At 33.8% G+C, this 18,328-nt stretch overlaps 1 protein-coding gene across 7 annotated transcripts in view; it reads right to left on the reverse strand.

The window, feature by feature from the left end:
- OSBPL9 (oxysterol binding protein like 9) overlaps nt 1-18,328 on the reverse strand; it is a 62,607-nt gene that overhangs the window by 29,241 nt on the left and 15,038 nt on the right. For 2 of the 7 annotated variants that reach the window (XM_058174434.1, XM_058174433.1), the window contains exons 3-8: nt 17,060-17,138; nt 9,698-9,774; nt 5,836-5,931; nt 4,448-4,495; nt 1,692-1,721; nt 859-909 (exon numbers count right to left, since the gene is read on the reverse strand). In XM_058174434.1, the coding sequence (XP_058030417.1) occupies nt 859-909; nt 1,692-1,721; nt 4,448-4,495; nt 5,836-5,931; nt 9,698-9,774; nt 17,060-17,138 (381 nt within the window). Of the gene's footprint in view, nt 1-858; nt 910-1,691; nt 1,722-4,447; nt 4,496-5,835; nt 5,932-7,677; nt 7,927-7,981; nt 8,125-9,697; nt 9,775-10,815; nt 10,940-17,059; nt 17,139-18,328 lie in introns of those variants that run through there. The other 5 variants (XM_058174435.1, XM_058174436.1, XM_058174437.1 and 2 more) reach the window with 5 other exon arrangements.

Consider the following 18,328-nt stretch of genomic DNA (forward strand, 5'->3'; position numbering starts at 1 on the left):
AAACTAAAAAAAGATTTTTCATATTTGACATTGCAGTAACTTCTATGCCAGAACTAATTATTAAGCTCATTAAGGATAGAAAAATATTTAAAATTTTATTTTACTAGTACATGCAAAATGAAGTACGGAGCGAGGACTTTAATCACTTTTGCCCCCCCCCATCCCATTTTATCAGTTCTATGTTCCAAGTTCCAAGAAGAAATGGTGAAATATTTCAAATCTATTATCAATACACTGAAAAACCAATAGTCAAGATTGGCTCTCACACGCATCAAATTTTAAGATCACTCTTTCAAATTCATACAATTTATTTGTAATCCAGTTCAGGAAAAAATGATTAACATTTGCTTCTACCTATTTCAGCTTGGAGTTTTGTGCAATTATAACCAGGGTTTGTTGCCTCTGGACATTTAAGGAGCTAGGCAGAAGTACACAAAGTACTTCAAACTACCTGTATTAGTAGAAACCTACATACACAAAGTGTCTTGTACTACTCTTTCTCCTCCGTGCAGTTTCATGCTCCAAAAATCAATAGCAGTTTGTCATAACAGAATATTAAGTATGTTCACCATCAACAGTATACCATCAAAGTGTGACAACTCTGTCATAGGATTTTATACTATGAATGTTCTCAGGAGCTCAAATCATGAAATACTGGTTAGAAAGCCAAGGATTTTATGTTTATTAAATAATTCATACTAAGAAAGCAAGATGATGGAACCAAAAGTGGTGCATGCATATAAATACCGCCCTTTCAAGTTCTTAAATTGCACATTACTACAACAGAACAAACAGCACATAAACATTTTCTCCAAAAAACACTATTTTCTATTATTTGAGACTGATAGAAATACTTACTTTAGCAATCTGCAGCAACACAATACAGTGTTTTATTGATTCGACCATGCTCTAAGGAAGGAAAAATAAATATTTTAAGTTTTTCTAAAAGTTTTTAAACAATTAAGGCAATCTAAGGCAATTGCAATAAGGTCTTTACCATTTATTTTTTAGATTTATTTTTCAAAGTTATTGTTATATCTAACAAATTTAACAGTTATGAACAACTGATATACTTCAGAGTTCTTAAGATTAATTCCTGCCCTGCTTTGTTCCCTTAGCACGCAATCCCCATAGACCAGCTCTGTACTGCTTGTACTTGCAAAATAATCACATTAAGTATTTCAAGTATATAAAAGACTTTTTGATAAACAAGTATTAATAGTTATTGTTATGGTTATTTATATGTGATTTTACTTTAAAATAATTATTCTGATAACTATCTAATAAAAATAGTCCTTGTCTTATAGATATACTTTATATATATATATTAAATCTACAATGAAATTTGCCTACTTTACAAGATAGTAGGAAATAAATAAAATTAATCTACTACAATATGAGAATTATTCCTGCTGATATAAATAATTTATTTCACATTTCTCCATTATTGTATCATAAGAAGCACTATGGTACCAAGTCACTTGTGGAAGGAGGGTAGTCATACCACTTCATTTAAAATATTCTACTAGTAAACACATTATTAAAGATGAATATGTACAGAAATACGAACAAGACTTTAAAAATATTTTAGATTATCCTCCTTCAATCTGGTCCTCTTCATTACAATGAATTCTAAGGGAATCAGATGAAATATGATTTCAAGTGCATAGTGATTTAAAACAAAAACTTACACTGGTTGTTTCTCTGAGGTTTTCAATCTTCTGCAAACACATACAAAAAATATTTAAAGGTAGAAATGGTAGACTTTAAATTTAATACTATCTGTTGTTTATTTCTAACCAAACATAAATATTATCTACAAAACTAAGCAGTTGAAACTCAAGACAGGCAAGTTTTAACAAGTGTCTGGGATCTCAAGCACATTCTAGGCAAACTATTGCTTTACCAAGAGTGGCAGACATCTTTCATCACTATACAATGACCCTAATATTATTTTTCTTTGATAACAAGCAGCTAGACTGCAAATGCTACAACTTGTTACTACATTCAGAAAATCTTGTTGTACAAATAGCTTTCTTCTACAAACTTACTCTGTGCTTATGCTTGAAAGTTATTTTTATTTATATAGCCAATTCCACCTATTAAAAAATGACTCTTAAAAATAGCTAGCTTTAGCAACATTAAAAATCTTTTAGTTATAAGCAATTTTGCTGAAAAGTTTTGTTTAGCATATTTGAAAATTTTAAAATAATTATTTTGCATTTCCAAGTTATATTGAATCAAGATTTAGGCTCAGCAATTGTCCATATTTTTGCCTCTACTTATTTTTTCTACAGGCACAACTATATCAGTAAGTCATGCTGAAAATTCCTTATGGGCAGAAAATGCTTAAATGATACCTCAAGAACATTTTATTCAAAAAATATTTCTACTAGAAATAGATAAGATATTTTGTTATTTGTATTGGATCAATGGATTTGTTCAAAAGAAAAAACAGAATTCACGCTATGATTCCGAATTCATGGTGTTAAATTATGGGATAAAAACAATCTGACATTTTTCTTCTGAGACGGATAGTTTTTTAAATACTAATTGCCACAGAGAGAAGAAATCAACTATCATCTTTTCTAACATCAGTCACTGCAACAGAATAGATTTTAAGTAATTATAAAGTCATGTTTCTCTGGCAAAATTATGTAATGAGAAGAAACACCATTTTAATAATTAAGAGAGTTTTTTTCAACCTATATAAGACAGTCTATCCCCATCTTGCACTCTGGCAATGATTTGATCCATAATTCAACTGCTCTCTGTCCCTATTGGATAATAATTCAGAAGTGCACTCAAATGCACCTAAAGGGAATCAGATTGAGAAAAACTGCCTTAAATGTATTTTATAATCAGCTTATTACTCTGTTCTAAATACAAAAAGATCCTTATTTTAGCAGATTTCATATAATAACAGCTCTAAAATAGTATTTAACCTTTCATAAGAGACATATCCTCACAGCATCTCACTGATGGGGAAAAGTGCAAAAAAATTGGATCCCCCCCCCCCCAAAAAACCCCACACTAAAATCTCCAATACAAATACCATAATATTTTTTGCCTGAAGGAAAATCCTGAGTAAGACTGATTAGCTGGAGGGTCATTCAGTTTTGTTTTGCGTCAGTAAAAGGAATGTCAATCATATAGACGCAAGTCTTCCAAAGAGTCAATATCCCCTTATGTATGACATCCTACTACATTTGGGCAGCAGAGAATTGCTGGTTATGTTCATAATTTAATTGTGCAGGTACATGCACAAGAATCTGCATGCAGCAATATGCATAAAATACTTTGGAGCTTTATAGATTCCTGAAAAGAATGGAAAAGCAAGCAGACAAGCCCAAGGCAGTAGTGGCAGAGAAAAGGCAGAGACAAAGGTTCAGAAGAATCAACAGGGTTTTTTGCGTACATTACCTGAAGCAGAAAAAAAAAATTCTACATTATTGTTTTCCAGCCCAGAAAAGAAACAAACTTCTAAGCTGGGTAAAGCAAAAACAAAAGACAGCTTCCATTCCTGTTGCAAGCTCTCTGTTAGCATCCTAGATGTGATGCTTCCTACCCAATGGTGAAATGTAAAATTTGTTACTACTGGTTCTGTGGGGGCGGCTTGGTGGGGAGGTAATGTGACTGGGTCGGCATGGCCAACCTTTTTTTTTTTAACTTTTAAAAGCATTTTTTCTACAACCTCTTCAGCTGAATTTTTTAACAATCTCTTTGAGCTAAGAGGTTGTAGAAAAAATGCTTTTAAAAGGCTCTGATGATTCCAGCTGAGCCACGTGATCATCAGAGGCTTTTTTTTAAATTTTAAAAGCATTTTTTCAGCCGAAGAAAAAATGCTTTTAAAAGTAAAAAAAAAAAAGTCTCTAATGATCGTGCGGCTCAGTTGGCCATGGGGAGGAGGGGGGGAGGCAGGGATTTTTGCTACCGGTTCTCTGAACCACCCATTGCCATCACTACCAGATCGGGCAATCCGGTCCGAACCGGTAGTATTTCACCCCTGTTTCTACCCCACTGAACTCAGTGCTTGAGTTAACAGCAAATGTTGTCTCCTGTTGCAAGCGCTACGTTTCTGGGTAAGAAAAGTAGAGAGAATTCTTTATACATATAGTGACGGTTCCTTCTGGGGTGCACAGAAAGTAATGAATATTAACATTCTTTAATGACCTTGCTGAAGAACTGTGGTAGAAAACTAGAGGAAGGACCACTCCGTAAGCCATAGACGTAAATCCATAGAAGTGATTATTTTATTTGAATTAAATATATCCTTTCTTATTATTCTGTCACTATTTTCTTTGCACCTAATATAGATATAGATACAGATATATAGATATAAACAAACATATATATTATTCATTACCTATACATAAAAAGACCAGTAAAGTTTTATCTTAGAAAGAAATATATACTCTAAGGTCATCTGTACAAAAAGTATACTTGCTTTTCTCTGATCATCATCTCTGCAGTTCTGAAGTTTTTCATCAAAAAGCTAAAAAGGAAAATTATTAAAAACATGAGAAAAACTTTAATAATTCCAACAGGATAGCAAATCACTTTTAAAAGTACATTAGTTTCTGCAGAATAAGTATAATTTTTTATCTGTCTTACCAAAAATAATATTCATATTACCTGTGGCTTTAATAATAGTTCTAAATAAAACAAACTGTTGCTTTCCATTAGTTCATAAACCCATTTGCTTTCATTGCAAAGTGTAAAGAGCAATCATAGGAGGTGGGGTAGGGAATAGGAATATAATCTGATCACAACAGTACAACCGTATGTGAATAGTCAGTATAGTATTATCCACAGAATAGTTAAAAACATCATGATGGGGGCCACAATTCTGCCCTTTTTGTATGCACAACAATGTCACATCCATGATAAAGGAGTGGGGCTTTGACTGTGACCATTATCTTGACATTTTTAATGGATCCCCTGCCTACAATTGATGCACAATCATATATTCAAGTTAAGCTAAAAACATTTCAAAATCATTGCTTTAGAATAAAATATACTACTGCTTCTATTTTTATTATCAAACTAAGTCAATTCTACTTAGACTTGAAATAAAGAGCCATTTTGGTTGAGGGGTTAAGGCATCCAGCTAGAAACCAGAACACCGTGAGTTCTAATCCTATTCTAGGCATGAAAGCTGGCTGGATGATTTATGACCAATCACTCTCAGCCCAACTCACCTCAGAGTTGTTATTGTTGTTATTGTTGTTGTGGGGAAAATAGGAGAAGGAGCATTAGCCAGGATAACAATTCTAAAAAAAGAATCTATAGCATCACAAATTAACTGTGATGCACACAGTGTAATGAAAAAAGGCATATAGACAAAATTGTTTACAAAAATTATCCAACTTCAGAGTTTTTTACTTGCACTTAAACATCCAGATTCATTTAAATTGAAACCTTTAAGTAGAGAATTATTTTAGATTTTTGACTGATTTTCAGTTTTGATTAAGCGTTATAAAATTAAGCTTTGCATATCCTTACTTAAGCAAAGCTTATATTGCTGTTCTTAGAACTTGAAATATTGTGAAAGTCTGCAGATTCTAATTTGCACCTAAGCTCCTTAGAACTAATCTCTTGAAGCAGGAACTGTCAACATACTATCTTTGTATTTTGAAACAGAGGTTAGAAAAGTTATTTGCTTTTCAAGAAAATACATTCAAAATTCAAACTAAAAATGTATGGTGTTCCCATTTCTGGCATTATCTGCAAGCGAATTACACTCCTAAATTTTAGGAACAAAATAAAATATATAATTGCTAGAAAATTATTTACCGTACATCTATAATGCAGTCAATTACAGAGCTAACATACCTTCAATTGGTCTATCAAAATTTGTAAGTAAGCATCAGCTTCTGTAAGTTTTTTATCAAAATCTTGGACACTTGGAACAAATCCAGGCTCTACACCCTATAATTTTAAAAAATCAAAATTAAGCATAATTTGTTTTTGTTTACCAACATGCAGGAGAGCAAATTTTTAATTTTCCAACACAATACTAGCTATAAAGTTATTTTGAATTCATAATTTTTTTAAAAAATGAATATTAGAAGGTATTATCTCATTTAGAACATGTTTTAAAAATCCTTCTCAAAGCTGATGTAAAGTTAGACATTTTTGGCTGTCTAGGGAGTAAGTTTCAACAGCAAGTCATATAGTTTATTGTTTTACTGCTTTTATCATCTAAAAATTAATAGGATTCAAAAATCCTCATGTTCTGTAGAATTATAACCAAGACTTTTAAAAAGAGAACAAACTATTAGCAATAAACTATAAGTTTAGAGATTTTTAATAATTCTATGATTTTATAATTTTATTTTTATAATCCTATACAGTCTGGCTTGCATTGATAAATCTGCAACTGGATGTCTTCTGCAGGCCTCTTTTGTTACTAATAAGGAAGGGGTTTTCAACTCACCTAGTTCTCAGATTATTCTAGAATTTATGTTAAAAAAAGTTTACCACACAATTTTAATAGGGTTTTTTTTGTAGGTGCCTTCAAATCCGTGTTGGCTCTTGGAGATTGCCTAGATTAAACCTTGTATTTTTTTAGCAAGGTTTATCAGAAGTTGCCTGCTTCCTAGGGCTTTTCAAGGTCACCCATTAGCTTTGTAAACTGACCAAATCTTCAATTAAGATCACCAACCAGCTGGACCAGTTAAATATTAAGAGTGAATGGAATTGTTAAAGTTGGGCACTATCCATACGTAATTAAAAGGTTTTTCTCCTATGAAAAGGAATCCTTTGATGTGAACAGTAACCAAGTTTCTGTATAAAAATAAAGGTACTTCTATGTAGTAAATACCGGCAGTCTTTATAAAAAAATACATTTCACTATGGATGCTTTATTGCTTCCCACCCCCCCTATAAGCATGTTTCCAATTCCCCCAGAAATACACTATAATTACATTCTGGCACAATTGTGGCTTCTACTGTTTGAGATCACAATTTGACATTTCAGACACGCTCACTCCTTACAGAAAAATTCTTGCAATTCCACATTCTGTATAGGTTTGGCTATGTAAAGAATTCAGACAGCTGAATTCATCCTTAGTCGGCTGGTCTTACCGTGTGTTCATTAAGGAAAGCCTACTTTACAGGTTGATTTGCAATTTGAAAGCAATCAGTATGTTCCTTTCAACTATACAGCAAATGTATAGATAAGGAAGTCCAATACTCCTGAAATCATTAACTCTCTTTCTGTATTAATGGCTTGCCTCACGGATCAAATGTTAAAACCCAGCAAAAGACCCATTTAAATGGCAGAAGCAGCAAAGGGAGTAATCAATAGGTCATCCAGAGTCCAGTCTGAAAGCCAAACTGACTCTGAACCTCCAAGATACGATGCCCTCATTTCCAACATCCAGTTTTAGCGACGGTTCACACTGAGCGGAACTAGTTAAAACGCGGAACTGCATGGAAATGATCTGCCGGGTCGGTTGCCTACTCGCCTATTTTTACAAGATCGCATCAACTCTGACGCAAAACGCAAAGTGGGGCAGACGCAAAACTGTGCTACTAAATCAATACGCTGGAGATCAGGGCAAACTGAGAACTTAAGCGGAGCGGGGGGGCTCCTCGAGAAGGCCGGCAAATAAGAGGGTTTCCATTCCTTTCCTGTCCATCACGTTGCTACCCAATATGTTTCCTACTCACACTAGCCATTCTTTTCACGGCCGGTCTCGACAAGGGTCTTACAAGATCCCCCTTCTTTCCCCTCCCCGCCTCTCCCGGTAGAGGTGCCGCGTCGCAAAACCCGCCGTTCAGAGTTACAGTCTTAAGCCAAATGGGATCCGATTGGCTATGGGTCAGGTCAGGTGTCCTTTACCCTGACCCGTCCTCCTTCCCGCGGAAGAATCGGAGGGGAGACAATCAAAACGCATCGAAGCTTTCCTTTGGAGCTACTGCGATCGCTGTGCGTAGGGGATTCCGTTGGCAGGGTACAGCTAACAAAGATTACCGCGCAAAATGCACTGCTGGCTCTGCCATACATAACCCATTCATCCGCCTAAAACTTCTCGCGCAGCGCTGACGATGCCACAAATCCATTCAGATCTCCTCCGTCCCCATTTTAGTTATTCCAATACGTCAACACGCTTGCAATTGGCTACAGCGTTAAGTTGCTTTTTCCTTTTTGGCTCGTACTGATCGTCCGCCGAGTTCGATTTCCCCACCCTTCTCTGCAAGTTTCAGTTTAGCAGATTTAAGCAGCACCCTTACTACGAAGCAGATTTAAACCTTTTTACAATGTTGTAACTGCCTGATACATATTTGACAAAACTTCAACCAAAAACTGTCTACTATTGACCTCACCCCATTCCAGAGGGCTATAAGGGACGTGCATAAGAGCACAAAAGTGCCTACCGTTCCTGTCCTATTGTTCCCTTTCATTATATCAAATTAATATAGTTGTTGCATACTTTTGCTTATATATTACGTTTGTGTATACTGTTGTGACAAAATAAAAAAATCCTGCCTTATTCCGCCCCGGAGTTTTTTTCCCATTCTTAGACTCCTAGCTGCAAGCTTAGAGCCAACAAAATTGCTCTGAGGACTTACAGTGGTGAGAATTAATTAATAGAATCTCTGTGACTGAAGGACAATAAGGTTGGCAAAAGATAGGAAGAAATAGAAGCGTCTAAGCTGGCTAGACTTACAAGCATAACAGGCTGCAATTGTCCATCTAAATCTAGGTTTGCTTTTACAAAAATGTATTGTTTGAAAATTATTGTAAATGTCATTTAAATACTCCACAGTGGAACACTTCTTTTATTCAGTCACACTACCCAAAGGGAAAATATTACGATTTAAAACTAACATCTTAAAAAGAATTCCCCACTTTGTAATATGAAAGTATTTCAAGAGTTGAAATATGTTGTTTCAAATTATAAAGTTTAGAAGATTAATCTTATTTGTGTTTTAATGTATTTCAGTGCTGGATTATTTATTTTTTGCTTTTTTGTATTGTATTTGCCTGCAGATGTTTATATGAGGAAGAAACCTAGTTGTGTAAGACATACTGTAATTATAATGATAGTCTTCTTTTTACTAAGAACAGACACACACTTGCTTTTTCCTCAAAATCTTTTTTAGAATTTAAGTTCCATTTACTTCCATTTGCAAGTATCCAAACAACAAAGAAGAAATATTTGGCTTTTTAGTTTAGTTTTGAATTTTTTTTAAACCTAAAAAAACCCCAGTTAAATTACAATAGTATTACTATTATTTTGTCAATGGATTTATATATAGCTGTTCTCTATTTTAGTGTAGAGAATTTGTGTTACGTGTCTCCAAACCTGACATGCAGATATGGATGAATATATAAAGCAAACAAAAATACAAATTATAACCATAAGCCTGTTGCTGAAAACTTACTAAATAAGAGATATTTGAAAATAGGTTCAATCAACATTCCTAATTTTTCAGATCTTAACAGAACAGTTTCTATCTGTATATTGGCAATACAGTGCTATTTCAAAACTTATTAATTCAGCTGAAATGCTTGCTGATTGAAACATTTTAAATACTTCGATTTTATAATTATTACTATATATACTATAGTTGCAACAGAAAGCTGTATTGTAAGCTGGAATGTATTCATCAATTTTAATGAATTCATTTGAGCAAATACTCTTAACAATTTTATAATTTTAAAGCAGAGTGCAAATTAACTTACCTGGAGCTGAAGAGTATGACGAAGAATGGTTTCCTCTAAAGCATGAATCCATTTCTCTCTCTCATCAGCATCTCGAGCTGAAAGAATATTAAAAATGTACTTGTGACCTTAATTTAACAGTAAATAAACACCACCCAGAATAGCTGTTTATGGGATGGGCTGCTATACAAATTTTATTAATAAATAATATTTGATTAATAAATAAAGCAAGAAGGCTAGCATGTCAGTCTATCATGAATTATTTCTTTATTGAATGTTTTCTAATTCTGGGAACAGATGTTACATATCTTACAATAAGACTAATTGGTAGGAACCAACCTCATTCTGTTTGAACATGAATCTTTGAATTTCAGAAACATTGTGGGCCAATAACATAAAAGACACACAAAATAAAATGTGCTTTTGATTTAATAGGTTTGTTTTTAAAATGTCAGGAACAATATAATGAACCTTATTAACTCATAATTATTTATAATTAATTATTAAATCATAGAGCAAAGTTTTTTTACACCCAGATTAACCAAATAGGTAATATAATTACAATAGTCCTCTACAAATATTAATTCCTAAAATCAAGGTAACAGCAAAATAAACAAACAAAAAAATGGTCTGCTAAGGTAAGCCTACCCTAAGTTTCTTTGTTATTCCTTTCAGGGCTAAATTAATAATTTTTCTAATAGTTGCTGCACATTTCCTTCAAGGCTATGTCCATACTCCTTACAGTAGCCCAGTTTCACTGAAGTGCTGCCAATAACACACTTGCCTCCTTGTAACACCCCTCCCATATTCCCTCATCTGTTGTTTATGCTAACTCCAAGAAAGGAAGCAGAGCAATGTTTTTCAGATGTTGATGTTCTTATACTGAATTAGTATTTTGTTGAATGTATCCATTATTTCTCAAATTGAGAGTATGGATTGTGTTAATAAAATACTACATTTTATAAGGAAGACAAAAGACTGTTATGAAGTCTCTATATGGAAAGTTAAAGCATTGTATCAGATTTCAATAACATTAACCAAATAGAAAAGATCTGCTATAAACAAATTTCAAATATTAGATTTATTCAAGAGATGTAAAGAAATACCTGTTCTGATATTTATGTATTTACAGGACTTACGTGGCCACCTGGCTCATATGATGGATCCAAACAGCTCACAACAATCCATAAACAACATAGTTAAAAACAAAAGTACCCTCCCTCAGATGCCAAATCAATCGTCCTCACAGCTCAGTCCTCATCCTAGTTCTCACTTCCACTTGGGGAAAGAGTCAGATCTTCACAATCCAGGTTATGGATCTGTTGGATCTCAGATGAGAGCTGTTCCAAAAGGCTGGGGCAGCTACTGAGAAGGCACATCTCTGCGGCCCTATCAGATAACATTTAACATCCCTCCCATCTAACCTAATAGGATGGACAGATACCCTCAGGGATAGGCAGTCCCAGCCCTTTGTTATGAAGAGTATGTTATGAAGGAAGTAACTAGCATCTTCAATTGTATCCAAAAAGCAACTGGAAGCCAGAGTTGGTCATGCAGCAGTGGTGTTACTTGGGTGAACTGTGGGGTATCCAAAACTGCTGCTACATTCTGGACTATCAGCAGTTTCCAAATGGTCTTCTCTTCATCATTATTCTTTATATTAGCAGCAATATTTGATCTTTCTAATGATGCAATCTAAAAAATTTACTCAGAAGCCCCAGTGCATTCAAACTCTGGAGAAGATATGAATTATTCAGGCTTAGATCCCTTTATGTCTGTATTTTTAAAATCATGAGCAAAACTTTATCCCTATATATTATTATATCCAGTGGAGTTTATACGATCCATCTTGATTTTAAAAAGTCTTATTAAATTCATCAATTTAATAATGAAAGTGGAAGACAACTGCATTTAATTATAATAGTATCATAATTCCTGATTGTAACATTGATGATTCTTTCCAGACGGTATTTTAATCTATTTTATTTTTTAAATTCCCAAATTTTAATAAACAGTACAGTTCGTAACTGTATAGCCTCATATTTGTTTTTACTTAACATAATTAGTTTATCTCATGCTTTACCTATTGCTTATCAGTTTAAAAATAAATCATTTTGAATGTATATATTATTTAAATCAATTTATACCCTTAGAAACATAACTATTTTATCTAAAGGTTTAATTTATATAAACTTAAACAAAGAATCCCCTCATTTTCCCTTTGCATTTTTTCATAATAACTAAACCCTACATGAAACTATTTTAACACTTTCAAATATTCCCAGACAAAACACGCTGACAGTTATCAACATATGTATTTATGCCACTGTTATCAAGAGTTATCACTAGAACTGGATTAAAAGACAGGAACAGTTTGGTGTCATATTAGATTTTGGTTACTATATAATTTAAGATAAACATTGAAGATGCCTCATATGCAGAAAAAATCTGATGTAGATACTACAGCAATAGTATTTGTTTCAAAACATCAAGCAATCTCCATGGCAAACTACATATATTAGTAAATTTTGTAATACTTTCCCAGGAGCACTCAAATGGAAATAGATATGAATATACAACACTATGTAATACTAGTATAACATATTTGGTAATATACAGACATGAATAATGACTAAAAGATCTGAACAAAATAAAAAATAATTACATCTTTCAGTTGACTAGTATGGTAAAACACTATCAGTGCAACTATACTCTAGAAGTGAATACAGAGTCACTCATCTTCAAGTACAAACAAGTTGAAAATCCTTAGTTATAGGCTTCTATTAAATGGCATGATAGGAATTTATAACTGAACAACTAAAGTCATTTTAAGATCATTGGTTTAAACATTTTATTTTGAATATGGGAAAAAGATTACCAATCCATATCCAGCTACAATTATTTCACCTGCACCATCAACAGTAACTGCACTTGTTATCAGCAACTAACACTGATTTTACAATATATATTTCAGATACACGTACAAGAACAAACAGCACAAATACCCAAGAGACAAAAGATAATGGGAAGGGATGAAAAGAGAAAGCACAAGGGAAGGGAAGACACAAGCCGGTGTTTTCTGAGTAACACATTTTATATGCACTCATAGGTCAAGGTTTGCAATTTTTCTTATCTCTTTTAAGACAAAGTCCAACAGATCCTCTGTTCATTATTCTTATTAGCCACTTTGAGTTCTTGATTACCATGGCTGACAGTGGAATCAATTGGTTATTTCTTCTGTCTCAGAGTCTCAAAGCAAAACTTTGAAGCAATTTATAGAATGAGTGGAGAGGGCCATTTATTTATTTAAGAGCCTGACTCACTTCCAATAATTGAAGGTAGCTTACCTAGGATGCTCCCTTTTATCACCACAACAGCAGCCCTCTGAGATAGGTTGCACTGAGAGAAAATAATTTACTCACAGTAAATTTCCATCACTGAGAATGAACTTGAACTCTCTCTTTCCCACATTCTCCAGAACCTGGTGCACATATAAACCTGGTGCACATCTACTCAGTGCAGTTTTATCAAAGATTCTTTAGGCTCAGATAAAGGATCATGCACAGGGAAGGCACTGCCATGCTTTTGCAGTGTTTACCAGAATGTATAAAAGAACTGTTCTGTCTCTTGAGAAAAAAACCCACCTGTGCTAAGTAAATCAGCAGCCAAAGGTGCCTCTAGTGTACAGTCATATTTAATGAAATATAGCTGTAACTGTTGCAAGTAAGGGCATCTTTTCTTGATTTCAAAATTAAGTAGATACTGTCCTCATAAATTTTGTAAGTATTGTAATCAGTTTATTATTGGGACTACTTCAAATGCCTTATACTGTTTAAAAGAAAATCATCTTTATTTAGAACCTTTCCTACTTTTAGTTGTTTTATCATCTCTTGTATTAGTGTATAAAGAGGGAAGGGTTTTTTCCCTATCAACATAGTCTTGGCAGCTGGATAGTACATTTTTAAAATATCTATATACTCCTTTTATATTTTATTCTTTAAGCATTTTCTCTTAAATAAAATGTTGAAAACAATTCATTTATCTGGCTTGCATTTTTTTACACTGACTATGCAGCATCTAGTATTCCTAGTTTACTCTTAGGATTGATTTATTAGAATATGAATGGAAGTAGTTCCCCTTTCTCTGATTCCCAAAGAATTAAAAAAACACGTAGTACTGGAGATTGAATTCTGCCTAGTGTTTATACATCATATATTAAATTAAAATATTTCAAAACGTGTAATTTGTTGTATGATTTCAGTAAATCTTTCTACTAACCAAATGGAACACATGTTTTAAAAAATGTCTGCTTAGCTATCCCAGAATTTTTTTATTCTATAGATTTGATTGCCTTATCTAATGTAGAAAGAACTCTGTATAATACCCGAAGTGTTAAATTTATGTAATTTTTATACTGCTCCAATCCCCTAACTTTGGATGAGTTAGAAGGATCTCAATAGCAATCCTACTATATAATGACATCAATGAAAACAAAGAAAATGTTGTATTTCATGAAAGGTCCTCTTAAAAGAAGGTTTTCAATAATTTTCTAAAAACCAGAAGAAAAGTGGCCAAAAGAGTTTCCAGAGTCAACATGTTTCACAACTAAACTGTAACAACTAAAGCATCTTGACTTCTAATTCAAACCTCTCTTCATATGGTTGGTGCTATCCTCAACAGGGTCCCTCTTGACAGTCTAATAGACAGTCCATGTTGTAACCTGGCACTATACTTTATAAAGCTTTATAGGTTATACTCTTTATTTTAAATTTGAACTAAATGCAGGAATAAAAAAATAAGATGTTCTACCCACCAACAATCTAGCAGCTCCATGTAGTATGTTGTATTGATTTAAGTGTGTGATGAAGATCACTGTTGCCAATGCCTTTTGCTCCAAGCAGGACTATAATCTGTGCACCAACCAAAACCAACCAAAGGTCTGCTTGGCCATAGCTTCCTTCACCAGATGCTGTGAGTCAAAAAGGAACCACAAACCACAAACCCATTTCTTTAATAAAGAATACTGTACCTGTACCCTGTATAGAGCCTCAGCCTCAATCTTACATAATGTGACATACATCTAGCTAGCACCAGGGCAGTACTGATCATTCCCTAGATTTCTTAAATCGTTGTGACCACATATTGTCCCCGCCCTTGGTATAATGGTTCACAAAGAATCTGAAACTTGCAAGAGCAAAACTTCCTCTTTAGTGCCTAACCAAATTATATTACTAGAATCTACATGCTCATCACCATTGAAGCATAGACGGATATAGTTTTATTATGTACATACCTGGCATTTACTAGCACTGGCCTGAGTTTAATTACTGAATAATCTGACCACCATTTAGTGGGATAGAAAAGGGAACCTGCACTAATGTACAAGTTCCCCATTTCCTGCAACGGCCTACCCAGCATTCTCTCTGCCCATCACTGTCAAAATGTAAGCCCAATCTCTTCATCCACAGATATATCCCAATGCCCATACCCAGTTAGTCATTCAACATTTCTGCCCCTGAGGTTCTTCATATTGATCTGTAGGTATATGAAATGCTCATATTGATCTGTATACAGTATGTGTATCAATATTTTTCTGATGATATAATTAGATAAATTCTAAAATTAACAAGGTGAGTCAGCTCTTAGAATGTGCAGATGTAATTTCATTTCTCTAGAATATGATAAAGTGAACCAAATGTAAGGAAAATCTTTGCATTTCATAATACAAATGTACCACATGTGTTTGTGTGTTAAAACAGCTAGAACTTTTTAAAAGTACAATTGTATTTTATCATTCTTAAATTGATAATAGGCCACAGATAATAGCATCTGTGTCACTGCTAATACATAAGTAATCGGTCCACATAAGAGGAATCTCTAGATATTTAGTCCTTGTTTTAAAAATTGCATCATCATCCCATGCTATATATCAATGTAACAGTAAAATCCCAGTAATGTTAAATTTCAAATAATTAAACAATCCAGATATAATTAATTTTAGTGGATATTTCAAAGATAAGATTACTTTATTTTGTTTTGTTTATGATGGCCTTATCTCTCAAGATAATTTCCTTTCTGCAGGTAACAAAAACTGTAGAACTGCAGTTCCTTTAACAGCTGCAGTAGAAAACGACATTCCTGAAGCTATGCAACAGAGTTAATATCTTCCCAAGAGTATAGATTATTAGCATTAACCATTTTTCTGCTCCCAAAAATGAGGTTAAAAACTTGTATTCTGCTGTATTTTGTGCAGAAATTCTAAGACTGTGAGATAAATATACATTACATAGTAATACTGCAAACTTGTCGTGCAAAATTTTTCTATTGTGCAATGTTTAATATAATCCCTTCCTCCCAAAAGCTATAGGATAGCCAAGTCATTGAGAATACAAATTACATATGTATACAATATGGAACATAGAATTTATAGGTATTTCATGAATATTGATAAATATTAGAATTTTCTATCCAAAGATAAAACAAAGATACTTTACTATAAATTCCACAGATTTTTAATTTTTTAAAAAAAATAAATGCTTACTCATAAGGAAATAATTTACAGGTTACCGAGAATGAAAAATTCAAATTTAGCAATCAGAGAAAACAATTATAATTTAAAGTAAAACAGCAAGCTTGGAAATGGTAACATTATATGAAATTTGTATCTTAAACCATATATAAACCAAAATATAGTTACGAACATATATTTTGCAAGTTATATAAAGTACAAATAAAAAACACAGTACCTTACCCTTTCTACTTGTCAACCATAGCATGCAATGACGAAACATAGCAGTAACAGATGGCATTGGAGTTAGTAAATATGAATAAAAAGGTAAATGGCAGCAGAACGGTGATTGGTTGACAACAGCAATGAAATATGGATGAAATAAATGACAGCATGAAAATCCTGAATCAGAAGTCCACCTTTAAATCAAACGTTCCCTCTCATCTCCCATTTAGATTCTATATCAACAAAAGCTGCAACCTTACATGGTCTTTGTGACTCTCTCCGTGCAGAAAGCACAACAGCAGTTCTGGATATTAAAGACCGGTGGTGCTTTCTTTCTTTCTTTCTTTTTTTTTTTTGCAAGAATACCCATCAACAAAAACCCATTATTTTCTCCCCCTTCACTGATACAGCCTTTAAATTTTTAATCTGCACATGCTGCCAATGCTACAGTCTTTTCCAGCACATATGTATACACTGCAGATATAAATCCCTGCCTAACCCATAGTGCTCCTGACTCCAGAATGTTCTCTGTACATTTTCAAGCACTTCAATTTCTACAGTTTTTAAAATTATTCTATTCTATTAGTTAAACATCCAAACGTTTTCTGTGATTGGAATTAATGTAATAAAGAGCTTTTCTTTCAGCTCACCCTGGAAATGGAAGGTTTTCTGATCAACAGTTATTGTGAAGGTGCTGTCGTCTTCATCATCTATACCAATCACAGCTCCCTGTGAAACAAAGAGCAAAAATCCTGATAAGCAGAGCAGTGACATCACAGCAGCATGCAGTCTATTTCTACAAGACTCGAATGCAAAATTCAGGCAAATTTTCTAAGGCTTACTGATTCAGTTTCTAAAAATTAAACAATATTTGTTAGACTAATTGTACTTTATGTAGATTATATATTGAAGCTTTTCAAATATGACACTGCAGCATTTATTTCAAAACCTAAAGGATAGGGATGTTTTGGTAAGAAATCGTAAACTAAAAAAATAAATTACTTTTCCAGGATTAAGCTTAGGCTAAAGTAACTTAGGCATCCTCAAATCCAAACATGGGTTTGAGTATTCTTATAAAGTCATGCAGTGAGTATATGTGATATACATATATGAGAATCAGGGTCCTTTAAAAAATTATAATTTTATACAATACTATTATTGCTTAAAATACATCTTGCTCTATTGTTTTCAGTCTACTATCGCAATTTGTTTGAATCTTCAATTGCATAGTTATTTGGATTCCACATAACTTTGAATTATAATCCTGTTTTAGAAATTTGAGTTAGAAAATGCTGTTTTATTTTCTAAATGGCAACACAATTAGGCTGGAAAATTAAGGCAGGCAAGGGGACTGCAACACCCATAGACCAGAGAGAAAGATTAAGAACAGAGAAGTGTTGGGGAAAAACAATGAAGGAAGGTCATGGAAAAGAATGAAAATGTGGAAAGATTAAGTGTGGAAAGATTAAGGTGAACTAAAGAGAAGGATGGATAAGTAGGGAGATAGGTAAGAGGAAGCATATTAAGACAAAAAAGAAGGGAAGAGAAGAATAGAGACAAACAGAAGGAGACTAATGCATTACTAAGGCAGGTGAAAACAAAATGCAGTGGACACAGAAAGAAAAATAATGGTGGGAGATGTAGGGTAGGGAGGGTCTATCGTAGGCTACCTAAATCCTATAATTGACTGCATGTTGACCAGATATTGAACTTGCTGTATTCCTGTTACAAGGTATTCCCCACATCATGCTAGAGCAGTGATGGCTAACCTTTTTGCCATCGCATGCCAAAAGCAGGAGGTAGCTCAGGGGGAGCGCGCACGTACGTGCCCACATCCATTCAATGCGCCCTGCCCCCCACACATGCACTCGTGACCCACCTATGCTCCTCCCGCTTTTGGCACTCAATGGTATGGCTTT

Source organism: Ahaetulla prasina, chromosome 3, assembly GCF_028640845.1.
Source record: "Ahaetulla prasina isolate Xishuangbanna chromosome 3, ASM2864084v1, whole genome shotgun sequence".
Classification (NCBI taxonomy): Eukaryota; Metazoa; Chordata; class Lepidosauria; order Squamata; family Colubridae; genus Ahaetulla; species Ahaetulla prasina.